Genomic DNA, 13,880 nt, shown 5'->3' on the forward strand with positions numbered 1-13,880 from the left:
GCAAATACCATACTATTTTATATGAGAGACTTGAGCAACTATGGATATTAGTATGGGGAAGGCTTCCAGTAACCAATCCCCCATAGACACCAAGGAATAACTGTATTATTTACCAGAATGTTGACCATCTATAGGAATATGGTATCTGTACACATTAGGTATACTCTTTTCTACTGTAGAAAGGATAGATCAATACAAGAGCCATGACAAAATAGCTTTTTCACATGTAACAAAAAAATTTCTTTATTAAAATCTTCTAGGGTAGAGGTTAAATTGAGTAATGACTCCTTCCATGTGGCTGGCCTCACATCAATTAAACTCTCTCTTTACTGGAAAAAAAGAAAAAAAAGCCAGGCTGGTGGGTCATGCCTATAATACCAGCACTTTGGGAGGCCAAGGTAGGAGAACTGATTGAACCCAAAAGTTCAAGACCAGCCTGAGCAACAGAGGGAGACTCCATCACTAAAAAAAAATTGTTTTAAAAGTAGGCACAGTGGCCTGCACCTGTAATCCCAGCTACTTGGGAGGCTGAGGTGGGAGGATTGCTTGAGCTTGGGAGCTCAAGGATGCAATGAGCTGTGGTTGTGCCACTGCACTCCAGCCTAGGCAATAGAGCAAAACCTTGTCTCAGGGAAAAAAAATCGTCTACGGTTTAGAATAAAATCTAAAACAAGCAATTTGCTATTCTGTTGGTCTTTCCAAAGGTTTACTTGACAAAAAAGTTTAATATTATATCAAATGTGCTTATTTCTCATAGCATAGAAGAAAAATTTGAAATTATATATAACTCCAAAAAAAGAAGCAATAGATAGAAGAAAAATTTTATTTTTTTGTATCTGTTGTTTTGGTACAATTACACTTCTAATCTGTGCTTATAGTAAAAAGTAATTGCTATGATCTTAACATTAGACATTATTAAAAGGTATTTTTCTGATCTGATACAAAGCAAGTAAAAAAAAGAGTCATATATCAAAAGAGTATCCGCATTCATTTGTTTAAATCAAAAGATAACTTTCACATAAAACTTGACCTTTCTCAAGCTGAAGTTTAGAAGACCATCAAACACAAACGTTTAGGGACCTCAATCATTTGATGCACAACATCATAGAAATAAAGAAATAAAGAAGTTCAAAAACCTAATGTTAAGTGACTAGGGTGCTACAGACTGGAAGTTCCTCCAATAGGATTAGCTCCTTTAAATATTTTAAGTCCAGTGAACTTGTAATGCTTCCACATGTTAGTGGTTCCATAGGCTAATTTCAGCTGGCATGAGCTTTTATAAGGATGCAAAAACAGAGGGTAAGGCATGCATTAAAATGTGATAATAGCATACTTCTGGGATATGTGAAGTATGAGGCATGAATCTGAATGCCTCTGGCATCCATGAAGTATCACGTCTCAGAATCAGTGCTTTTCTGTTTTGATAAGTAATTCTGTTATACCATATTTGGGAGGAGGAAAGTCAACTTTCTAAATATAAATCTTTCATCTTTTTTTTATTTATAAATCTTTCATCTTAACCAAAATTCCTTAGAGTTTCAATTCTAGCAGTTTATTCAAAGCTGATGTTTTCATTCCAGGTGAACTGTAAATAATTCAAGTCTAGATAGGGTCTTAAGAAAATACATTGTTTATTTTTATTAATGTAAGTTTAAGAGTAATTTCAAAATATTGTTGATCATAAAGAATATCTTAGGCATTGCACTCCAGCCTGGGTAACAAGAGCGAAACTCTGTCTCAAAAAAAAAAAAAAAAAAAGAATATCTTAGGCACAGTGATGGAAAAGGAGACAAAAATACAAGAAAGGAAGAAATCAACTTTAATAATGACACTCATTACCCCCCAAAAACAAAGGAAGGATTCTTTGTGTTACATGTTTTCCAGGTAAATAACCTTATCTAATACTTCTAAATAATGACTAGGTGTCTAGAGGAGATTTGAAATCTTCAGGAAAAAAACACATAATAAAATGAAAAATAGTTCTGATATCTAATACAAACATTTTTTTAAAAGGCCAAGAAAAACAAATTTACTTTCTGAATACACATATATATAATACTTGGCCAAAAAATTTGAGTTAGAAACAAGTATCAACATATCACAGTTAACATTCAGTAAGTATTAATTAAGGGTGACAAATCAAGGAAATAATCTGCCTTTTTTTTTTTAGAGACCCTCCTGGGTTCAAGCAATTTCCCTGCCTCAGCCTCCTGAATAGCTTGGACTACAGGCATGTGCCACCGCGTCAGGCTAATTTTTTTTATTTTTAGTTGAGATGGGGTTTCACCATGTTAGCCAGGATGGTCGTGATCTCCTGACTCCGTGATCCACCTGCCTTGGCCTCCCAAAGTGCTGGGATTACAGGCGTGAGCCACCGCACCCAGCCAATAATCTTCTTTTATATAGTACAAGTCAGAAAATGGGAAATAAATGGAAATATCCGCTGTAGCCACAACCCAAAATCACTTCAGTTGTCTGGACCTAGCCTTGCAATTAAAGGCATATTATTTAATATCTTGGCCCTCTTCAAGTTCAAGTTCGGATGAAGTGATAGAACCACATCAATAACACATTTAAACTCACTAATGTGGTATTTCTTTTCAAAGGTTAGCAAAACAAAACAGTACCTTTAGAGATATTATATGGCTAATCTTTTTTGACAAAGACAATGAAATTATTTTAAAGCACGTTTCATAACTTTTTTTCTTGCCTGAAGATGAACTACTTTTAATAGTAGCTATTAAAATTGCCTGGTACAATTAATAGTAGCTATTAAAAGTATTTTAGAAAACACTATATTAAAAAAAAACAGCGGAACCAACTAAATGTCCAATAGTAGACAGTTTAATTCATTCATGTCACATTTATGAGTGTCAGCTATGTCCCAGGCACTGTGCTAATTACTGATATTACAACAAAGATGTCTCTGTTCTTGCCCTCGTTTATGTTGCATTGTGGTAGAAACAGATCATGTGGGAGAGTCATCTGAGATTCATTTATTGAATGCCTATTCCCAGGAAGTCTATAGTCTGGTAGGAATGGTGCTTACACACAAAAAAAGTAACAAAGCAATAAAATAATTACATCCTGTATGTAAAGTACTAGGAAAACAAATGTAGTTCTGACATAGATGAGACAGTGATGTGAAAAGAGAGAGGGAAGCAGAAAGAGAGAGAGAGGACAGAGTACAATGGTTAAAAGTGCAGTTACTGGAGCCAGCCTGCCAAACTTTGAATCCCAACTCCACCACTTGCTAGTTGTGTGATGTTGAATAAATTACCTAACTTCTCTGTACCTTAGTTACTGCAATAAATAAGAATTCTAGTTTCTCTGAGAACTAAATGAGTTAATATTTGTGATGAGCTTAGAACAGTGCCTGGTCCAGAATAAGTACTATGTAGTAGTAGAGTTAATAATGCAAGGACCTAATGAGTGAATTTTTCTATTGTCAAATTAATTCCTAATCTGTCAATTTTGTAACAAGATATATATACTTTGAGGGACAATTATGGGGTAGAGCCAACTTGTACTAGTCTGCAAAAAGTAATTGTTCTCCTCTCTTCTCCAAATTCTTTATTCAGTGACTTAAAACCCTTCCCTCTTAACTCAGTCGTATTCAGTAGTAGCCTGAGATTGGCCATGGTAGGAGCACCTACACCATGCAGTTGCTAAATGCTACAAATCAGGGCTTTTATTTTTTTTTCAGAGTCAATTGTTAACATTTATCACCATACCATGATAGACACATTTAGTAGAGAGTTCTTCCTAGTGGCTCCAAACTGAACTACATCTAGTGTGGTATACCATTTCATAACTTTTGAATAAGCTCTAGAAGTTGACCAAAACATTTTTAACACCTCTATCTGTCATACAGTAATGCAATTTCTCAAATTTGTCTTTGGAAAGCTGTATCCTATATACATTGGCTGTTACATTATAAAATGTATTAATTATTTTTATTTAATTATGGTTTACAAAGGTTAAAATACCCATCAATTTTTTAAACACTTCAAACTTGTGCTGAAATAAAAGATTCCTAAAATCTTAACATCCTTTCATGATTTCCCTTTGTATAAGAATAGTTATCCATGCTATAATTAAACTATGTTTTATTATATGTTTTTCTTTTAAATGTTTAAAGTAAAAACAAGATATAAATGTCTTTCAAAATATTATCTAATGGTTTACAAAAATCTTTGTCACTTACCTTTTGAAATATCTTTAATTTTTCTGTCATACAAGTCATAAAAATATCTGGCTGGTAAATTTAGATTCATTCTCATTGTGCAAGTATCTAAAACCTGTTCAGAAAAATAAAAAAAACTATAATTTAGTAAAGTAAACTCTGGTTAAAGTGAATACACATTTAAACTCCTTTCTATACTACACAACTATTAAAAATTATATTGTAAAATAAAATTTAATGATTTATAAAATGTTTTAATATATGAAATTTAAAAGCAGTTAAAATTGTTAGATCCCAATTGTACTTTTAAAAAAACACATGCACTTAAGCATTAGTAAAAAAGAAAGAAAGAAGATGCAACAAATATTAAATAATGGCTATCTATTATTTAATAAATGGTAGATTTTTAGAACTCTGAGGATTTTTATCTTATTCTTTTAACTTTCTGTATGTTCCATTTATTTTACAATGAGAGGATATTGCCTTTTAAATTAGATTTTAAGTACCTACTTTCTTTAGCTTTTAAATGTTTTCCAAGTGTCTTAAAATAAATTATAATCTGATCACAGTTCACCTTGATAACTTATGTGGTTTGCACACTAAAAACTGAACTTAATAATCACATTTCAGGTTTTTCATGAATATGAGTCTCAAGGACTTTAATGGCTTCTAATACACACTCTTTTTAAATATTATAGTCTCATGTTGTTGTTATTTTACATGTAGCCCTTGAATCCAATGAGGCAATCATGTTTCCAACTACAAGGAAGATTTAAAAATGCTTCAGCTAGAGAAAAAGTTCTACTCAGAAGCTGAGTAAAATTAAGGGAACAGAAGGGGCTTGGGGAGTGTCAGGTAATGTGAGGCAGGTTATTAGGTTTTCAGAAGTAACTTCCAAAACATGAAACTCACTGTAGTCATCTAAAAATACAAAATACATTCCAAATCAAAATTGAAAGTACTCTGCCATCCATTTTTACTATTCCCAGCTATAATATTACTTTCCCATAACCAAGAACTACTACTGAAGGACAATGCTGATTATATTAATAGAATTATAGTAAACAGAACATCTTTTAACTGCCCATGCCATCTTTCAGATCCAAGATGCCTGATCGCTAATAGCTCGGGATTGTAGCTCCCAGTGAAAGCGCAGAGAACGAGAGGATGCCACACTTTCAGACGAATTTTCGTCACTCAAGGACCAGAAGATTCCCAGTGGAGGAGCCCCACGGGTCACCAGCGCAACTCTTGTGGTCGGCGCAGCGGTTTTGCCAGTGTCTTGGCGCGGCAGCTCTTCGTGCAGAGTAAACGGGAGGAGATTCCTGGGCAGAAGAGCACCATCAGTCTTAATGCCGCTGTTTTGGCTGGCGGAGTGGGTTGCTTGGATTCCATCGCTGGGAATCAATAAACTGGATGTCCACTCAGAAACCCAACTAGAAAGGCAGTAATCGTAAAGATGACAGATGGATAAATTTATAACAAAGGGAAGAAACCAGCCTAAAAAGGCTGAGAATACCCCAAATCAGAACCCCTCTCCCTCTACAGGGGATTGCAGTTCCTCATCAGCAACAGAACAAGCCCTGATGGAAAAGGACTGTGTTCCATTAACAGAAGTAGGCTTCAGAAGGTGGATGATAAGAAACTTCTGGGAGTTAAAAGAACTTGTTCTAACCCAATGTAAAGAAACTAAGAACTTTGAAAAAAGGTTTGACGAAATGCTAACAAGAATAGACAATATAGAGAGGAATATAAATGAACTAATGGAGTTGAAAAACACAACACAAAAACTTAGCGAAATATGTACAAGTTTGAATAGCTGAATTGATCAAGCAGAACAAAGGATATCAGAGGTCGAAGACCTACTTAATGAAATAAAACGAGAGGACAAGAATAGAGAGAAAAGGATAAAAAGAAATGAGCAAAGTCTCCAAGAAATATGGGACTATGTGAAAAGACCTAATTTACATTTGATAGGTGTACCTGAATGTGATGGAGAGAATGAATCCAAGCTGGAAAATACTCTTCAGGATATTATTCAGGAAAACTTTCCCAATCTAGCAAAGCAGGACAATATTCAACCCCAGGTAATACAGAGAACACCACAAAGATATTCCGCAAGAAGAGCTACCCCAAGGCACATAATCATTAGATTCACCAGGGTTGAAATGAAGAAGAAAATACTAAGGGCAGCCAGAGAGAAAGGTCAGGTTACCCACAAAGGGAAGCCTATTAGACTTCAGCAGATCTCTCAGCAGAAACCCTACAAGCCAGAAGAGAGTGGGGACCGATATTCAACATTCTTAACGAACAGAACTTTCAGCCCAGAATTTCATATCCTGCCAAACTGAGCTTCACAACTGAAGGAAAAATAAAATATCCTACGAACAAGCAAGTACTCAGAGATTTTATTACCACCAGGCCTGCTTTACAAGAGCTTCTGAAAGAAGCATTATACATAGAAAGGAACAACCAGTATTAGCCTTTCTAAAAATATACCAAAAAGTAAAGAGCATCAACATAAAGAAGAATTTACATCAACAAATGGATAAAATAGCCAGTTAACATCAAATGGCAGTAACCCTAAATTTAAGTCAACTAAATCCCCCAATCAAAAGATACAGCCAAAACCTAATGGTATGCTACATCCAGACCCATTTCACATCCAAAGATACCCAAAGACTCAAAACAAAGGGATGGAGAAAGATTTACCAACCAAATGGAGAGCAAAAATAAATAAATAAATAAATAAATAAATAAATAAATAAATAAATAAATAAAAAGCAGGAGTTGCAATTCTCACATCTGATAAAATAGATTTCAAAGCAACAAAGATATAGTGGTAAAAGGATCAATGCAACAATAAGAGCTAAGGATCCTAACACCCAGGTGCATAAGACCCATAAAGAGATTTAGACTCAATGATACAGAAAATTAATAAGGATATCCAGGACTTGAATTCAGATCCAGAACAAGTAAACTCAATAAATAATTTATAGATCTCTCCATTTTAAATACACAAAATATACATTCTCCACCTTAAATACACAAAATATTGATCGGCCATTATCAATACCCATTTTTAGAGTAAAGCTATATTCCCATTCTCTCTCCCTCTTTTTCTTCCTCTTTCTTCCTCCCCTTCACTCCTTTTTTTTTCTTTTAAAAAAAAAAGTAATATATTTGATCTGCTAAGAAATTGATGTTAACTCATTTAATATTCAGGAAAAAAAAAGAAACTCACCATAGTCATCTAAAAATACAAAATACATTCCGAATCAAAATTGAAAGTACTCTGCCATCCATTTTTACTATTCCCAGCTATAATATTACTTTCCCATAACCAAGGACTACTACTGAAGGACAATGCTGATTATATTAATATGATTATAGTAAACAGAACATCTTTTAACTGCTCATGCCATCTTTCAGCTGCTGACACTCTCTTTTTGCTTCATCTTCCCTACTTTATTATTGGAGCCCATAACCTAGTCCTTGCTTAACCACTTCATTAGCTTTGTGAAAATGTGTGTATTTCAATAGCTTAGTGTTTATATACGGGCAAAGTTGTACTTTCCTTTCAGCCTGGAGAACAGCTTTCAAACATTGTAATTGATTTGGTTTGTCTATTTGCTCTATCAAAGGACAGAGCAAATTTAATAATTTAAAAAATATTAAAAAATAATTTTAAAAATATTAAAATTAAAATTTAATATTTTAAAGCAAATATTAAACTGAAAAATTAATTTGACAGACTGATCTTTCTTGCTATATATACCAGAGGTTCTCAGCCCTTATTCTATTTCTATACATGACTAATCATGTTCCCATGTGTCACGTGCTCCCATGGGCATTCACAGGGTTGTATGTTTCTTGCACACTAGATGCAATGCAGAGCACTGAGCAATTCAGAACAATGTATTGCTGCTATTTCTCTCACAATCAAGAATGCATACCTGCTCATTATTAGGAATAATGTTACAGGAACTGTAACTGAACTGTCTCATTTAGGAGGAAGAGATCATTCACAACATCGATGCTTTACCTAGTTAGATAACAAAGTACTCGTAAAGAACATTAAACCTAGTGATTCTCTAAATGCTATTCTTCCTGCCTTCTTTTTCACTCTTGTGGGTCAATTTCTTCAGTGACTACTGCCCACAAGCTCACCCAGGACCCCCATCCCATGGACTGAATCTTTACTAAAGATGCTGGGAAAGCAATGTTCAAAATATAAGAAAGAAGTACCAGGAAAAGAAACTGGAGTTTTGTCTGTGACTTGAAACAAAAAGAAGAGTAGAATATACTGACTGACATTGGCATGGGATCCATGCTTGTTTTTATTTAATACTCTAATTAACACAGTTGGTGTCTGACTGGCAAAATTCTCCTGTCACTGGAGTAAAAGCGAAAATTGATCACTTTCACCACCACCCTCATTGACAGAAATACTCAAGGGAGATAATTCAGTACAAATTGCTCCTTAGCCAATCATGTCTGAATACTGTTAAAGATATACAGTTGGTCTCATAGACCCTAAGCAAGACACAATCTCCATTTTACAACCCCACATTCCTCCTCTTTCCATTCCTCATGTTCAGTTCTCAATTTAAGTTATTACTGTATTTAAAAGTATAATGACGTTCTTTGGTACAATTTGTATTTCCTAGTTATGAGTGAAGGTTCAAATATGTAAGTATCCTCTAAAGTTAAAATTTACCAATTAAACTAAGTAAAAATATAATCTACTTGAAGATAGTCCCATTTATTTCAACCAAAATTCCAATAATTTACAAAAATTATTTTAAATATTGCTGCCTTTCAGTCTTAAAAAAATCAGTCCCTCCTTCCCTCACCTTGTAGTAGTTCACAGTGTCTATTGTTCTCACCTTTATGTCCACGAGTACCCAATGTGTAAATCCCACTTATAAGTGAGAACAGATGGTATTTGGTGTTCTGTTTTTACACTGATTTGCTTAGGATAATAGGCTTCCAGCTATATCCATGTTACTGCAAAGGACATAATTTCATTCTTTTTACAGCTGCATAGTATTCCATGGTCTATATGTACCACATTTTCTTTATCCAATCCACTGCTGATGGTGATGGGCACCTAGGATGATTCCATGTCTATGCTATTGAGAACCATGCTGTGATGAAAGTATGGGTACATGTGTCATTTTGGCAGAATGATTTTTCTTTTGGATATATACCTGGTAATGGGATTGCTGTATCAAATGGTAGTTCTAAGTTCTTTGAGAAAACTCTATACTGCTTTCCACTGTAGCTGAACTAATTTATATTCCTACCAACAGTGTATAAGCATTCCCTTTCTCTTGCCAGTATCTGTTTTGTTTTTTTTTTACTTTTTCATAATAGTCATTCTGACTGGTTATACCACTTTCTAACTCAAAGATTCCCATTTCATTGAGCTAAAACATCAGTAAGAATGTTTGTGCCAACCAAACCAAACCTTTGTGAAAGTGTTAAGAGTGTCCATGATCTGTTTCCTTCCCTTTATTACCATTCATTCTCAGCCTGTTCCAGTTTGGCTTTTTTGCCATCACTTTACTGAAATAATTCTCACAATGATTAACAATGACTACTATATTGACAAATTCAAAGGACATTTTAAAATTCTCACTTGTTTTGAGCATTGTATTTGTCCATTATCACACTCTTATTAAAGATGTACCTGAGACCGGGCAATTTAAAAAAGAAAGACATTTAGTGGAACTACAGTTTCACATGGCTGAGAGACCTCACAATCATTGTGGAAAGCAAGGAGGAGCAAGTCACATCTTACATGGATGGCAGCAGGCAGAGAGAGAGAGCCTGTGCAGAGAAACTTCTCCTTATAAAACCATGAGACCTCAGGCCAGGCACAGTGGCTTATGCCTGTAATCTCGGCACTTTGGGAGACTGAGGCAGGCAGATCATGAGGACAAGAGTTAGAGAGCCTGGCCAACATGGTGAAACCCTATCTCTACTAAAAATACAAAAATTAGCTGGGCGTGGTGGCAGCCACCTGTAATCCCAGCTACTCGGGAGGCTGAGGCAGGAGAATAATTTGAACCTAGAAGGTGGAAGTTGCAGTGAGCTGTGATCATGCTATTGTACACCAGCCTGGGCAACACAGCAAGACTCTGTCTTAAAATAAAATAAAATAACCATCAGACCTCATAACACTTAACACTATCATGAGAACAGCATGGGAAAGACCCACCCCCATGACTCGATTACCTCCCACCAGGTCCCTCCCACAATGTATGGAAATTCAATATGAGATTTGGGTGGGACATAGCCACATACCCAAACCATATCATTCCACCACATGTCCTCACATTTTGAAACCAGTCATGCCTTCCCAACAGTCCCCCAAAGTCTTAACTCATTTCAGCATTAACTCAAAGTCCACAGTCCAAAGTTTCATCTGTGACAAAGAAAGACCCTGCCACACCTATGAGCCAGTAAAATAAAATAAAAATCAAACTAATTACTTTCTAGATAAAATAGGGGTACAGGCATTGGATAAAGACAGCTGTTCCAAATGGGAGAAATTGTCCAAAACAAAGGGGCTACAGGCCCCATGCAAGTCCAAAACCCAGCAGGGTGGTTACATCTTAAAGCTCCAGAATGATCTCCTTTGACTCCATGTCTCACAAACAGGTCATGATGATGCAAGAAGTGTGTTCCATGGTCTTGGGCAGCTCTACTCCTGTGGCTTTGCAGGGTACAGCCTTCCTCCTGGCTGCTTTCACAGGCTGGCATTGAGTATCTGTAAGATTTCCAGGTGCACGGTACAAGGTTTCAATGGATCCACCATTCTGGTGTCTGGAGGATGGTGGCCCTTGTCTCACAGGTCCTCTAGGCAGTACCCCAGTAGGAACTCTGTGGGGGCTCCAACCCCACATTTCCCTTCCACACTGCCCTAGCAGAGGTTCTCCAGGAGGACCCCACCCCTACAGCAAACTTCTGCCTGGGCATGAGGTGTTTTCATACATCCTCTGAAATCTAGGTGTAAGCTCCCAAACCCCAATTATTGACTTCTGTGTACTTGCAGACTCAACACCACATGGAAGCTGCCAAGGTTTGGGGCTTACACCCTCTGAAGCCATGGCCTGAGCTCTACATTGGCCCTTTTCAGCCATGGCTGGAGATGCTGGGATGCAGAGCACCAAGTCTCTAGGCTGCATGCAGCACTGAACCCTGGGCCCAGCCCAGGAAACCATTTTTCCCTCCTAGGCCTCCAGGCTCATGATAGGAGGTGTTACTGTGAAGACCTCTGACATGCTCTGGAGACATTTTCCTCATTGTCTTGGGGATTAACATTTGACTCCTCATTAATTATGCAAATGTCTGCAGCTGGCTTGAATTTCTCCTCAGAATATGGGATTTTCTTTTTTATCAAATTGTCAGACTGCAAATTTTCCAAACTTTTATACTCTGCTTCCTTTATAAAACTGAATGCCTTTTTTTTTTTTTTTTTTTTTGAGATGGAGTTTCACTGTTGTTACCCAGACTGGAGTGCAATGGCATGATCTCGGCTCACCACAACCTCCACTTTCTGGGTTCAAGCAATTCTCCTGCCTCAGCCTCCCGAGTAGGTGGGACTACAGGCACGCACCACCATGCCCAGCTAATTTTTGTACTTTTTTTTAGTAGAGACGGGGTTTTACCTTGTTGACCAGGATGGTCTCGATCTCTTGACCTCGTGATCCACCCACCTCGGCCTCCCAAAGTGCTGGGATTACAGGTGTGAGCCACTGTGCCCAGCCAAAACTGAATGCCTTTAACAGCACTCAAGACACATCCTGAATGCTTTTCTGCTTAGAAATTTCTTCCACCAGATACCCTAAATTATCTCTCTCAAGTTCAAAGTTTCACAAATATCTAAGGCACAGGCAAAATGCTACAAGTCTCTTTGCTAAAACATAACGAGTCACCTTTGCTCCAGTTCCCAATAAGTCACTCATCTCCATCTGAGACCACCTTAGCCTGGATTTCATTGTCCATATCACTATCAGCATTTTGGTCAAAGCCATTCAACAAGTCTCTAGGGAGCTCCAAACTTTCTCACATTGTCCTATCTTCTTCTGAGCTCTCCAAACTGTTCCAATCCGGAACTATTACTCAGTTCCAAAATTGCTTCTACATTTTCAGGTATCTACCACAGCACCCCATTCTTGGTACCAATTTACTGTATTAGTTCATTTTCACACTGCTGATAAAGACATATCCAAGGCTGGGCAATTTGTAAAAGAAAAAGGTTTAGTGAACTTACAGTTCCACATGGGTGGGGAAGCCTCACAATCATAGCAGAAAGCAAGCTGGAGCAAGTCATGTCTTACATGAATGGCAGCAGGAAGAGAGATAGTTTGTGCAGGTAAACTCCTCCTTATAAAACCATCAGATCATGTGAGACTTACTATCACGTGAACAGCATGGGAAAGACGTGCCCCCATGACTCCATTATCTCCTACTGGGTCCCTCCCACAATGTGTGGGAATTAAAGATGAGATTTGGGTGGGGACAGAGCCAAACCATATCAAGCATAAACAAATACTGAGATATAATAATCCACTATTTTTTCTCCTACTTTATTCTGAGGGTCATGACTATTCATTCACTGGGGTTTATCAAGATAAGTCCTAGCCTTCCTTCTGCCTCTCTCTTAAGGCAATCTAAATGGTACCCGAACATTTCATCTTCCATCTATATACTGGCAACTCCCAAATTGATATGCTTCTTTTAATTATTAACTCAAAATATTTTTTGACTACTAATATCTTCTGAGTGCCTGGATATGGCAGTGAGCAAAAACTGCCAGGTTCTTGTTCTCATGGAGCTTTTAGTCTAGTGGTGGTCAAAGACATTTATAAAATAACAATATCACTAACTGTAGAGTAGGTGGCATAAAGAAGGCTTCTGAGAAGAGATAAACTAGATTTATCTGGAAAGGTGGAGAATATTGAGAATGGGAAACCATTTCAGAGAACATAGCATATGAAAAGGCTCCATGGCAGAGCAAGTACGATGTAATCCAGGAATCAAAAGGTCACCATATGAATGGGGAGAGTAGCCTCGTAAGAAAGGAAAGAAGCCTTCCTTATGCCACCTACTCACATTTAATGACATGATCATTTTACAAATGTCTTTTTTTTTTTAAGATAATGTCTCACTCTGCAACCCAGGGTGGAGTGCAATGGCATGGTCTTGGTTCACTGCAACCTCTGCCTCCCAGGTTAAAGCAATTCTCCTGCCTCAGCCTCATGAATAGCTGGGACTATAGGTGCATGCCACCACACCTAGCTAATTTTTGTATTTTTTAGTAAAGATATGGTTTCACTATGTTAGCCAGGCTGGTCTAGAACTCCTGACCTCGTGATCCACCCACCTTAGCCTCCCAAAGTGGTGGGATTACAGGTGTGAGCCACCACACCCAGCCTTATTTTAAAAATGTCTTTGTCCACCACTAGACTTAAAGCTCCACGAGAACAAGACCATGGCTGGTTTTGCTCACCACCATCTCCAGGCACTTGACAGACATTAGTAGTCAAAAAACATTTTGAATTAATGAATAAAAGTGTTAATATATATTATTTCTAATTTAAACTCACTTTATCATAAACATCATTTGATCAAGATTCTGATAAGCTAGCAAAAATTTCTTACTGATTTTATAAAATTATGC

The 13,880-nt window shown here is 36.9% G+C and overlaps 1 protein-coding gene across 1 annotated transcript in view; it reads right to left on the reverse strand.

The window, feature by feature from the left end:
- Positions 1–4,199: 4,199 nt before the first annotated feature.
- Positions 4,200–13,880, reverse strand: part of DCDC1 (doublecortin domain containing 1) — a 105,553-nt gene continuing 95,872 nt past the window's right edge. Inside the window, 1 exon segment of the mRNA XM_078340784.1 lies at positions 4,200–4,301. Coding sequence (XP_078196910.1) covers positions 4,200–4,301 — 102 coding nt within the window.

The sequence above is a fragment of the Callithrix jacchus genome, chromosome 10 (genome assembly GCF_049354715.1).
Source record: "Callithrix jacchus isolate 240 chromosome 10, calJac240_pri, whole genome shotgun sequence".
In the NCBI taxonomy this organism is placed as follows: Eukaryota; Metazoa; Chordata; class Mammalia; order Primates; family Cebidae; genus Callithrix; species Callithrix jacchus.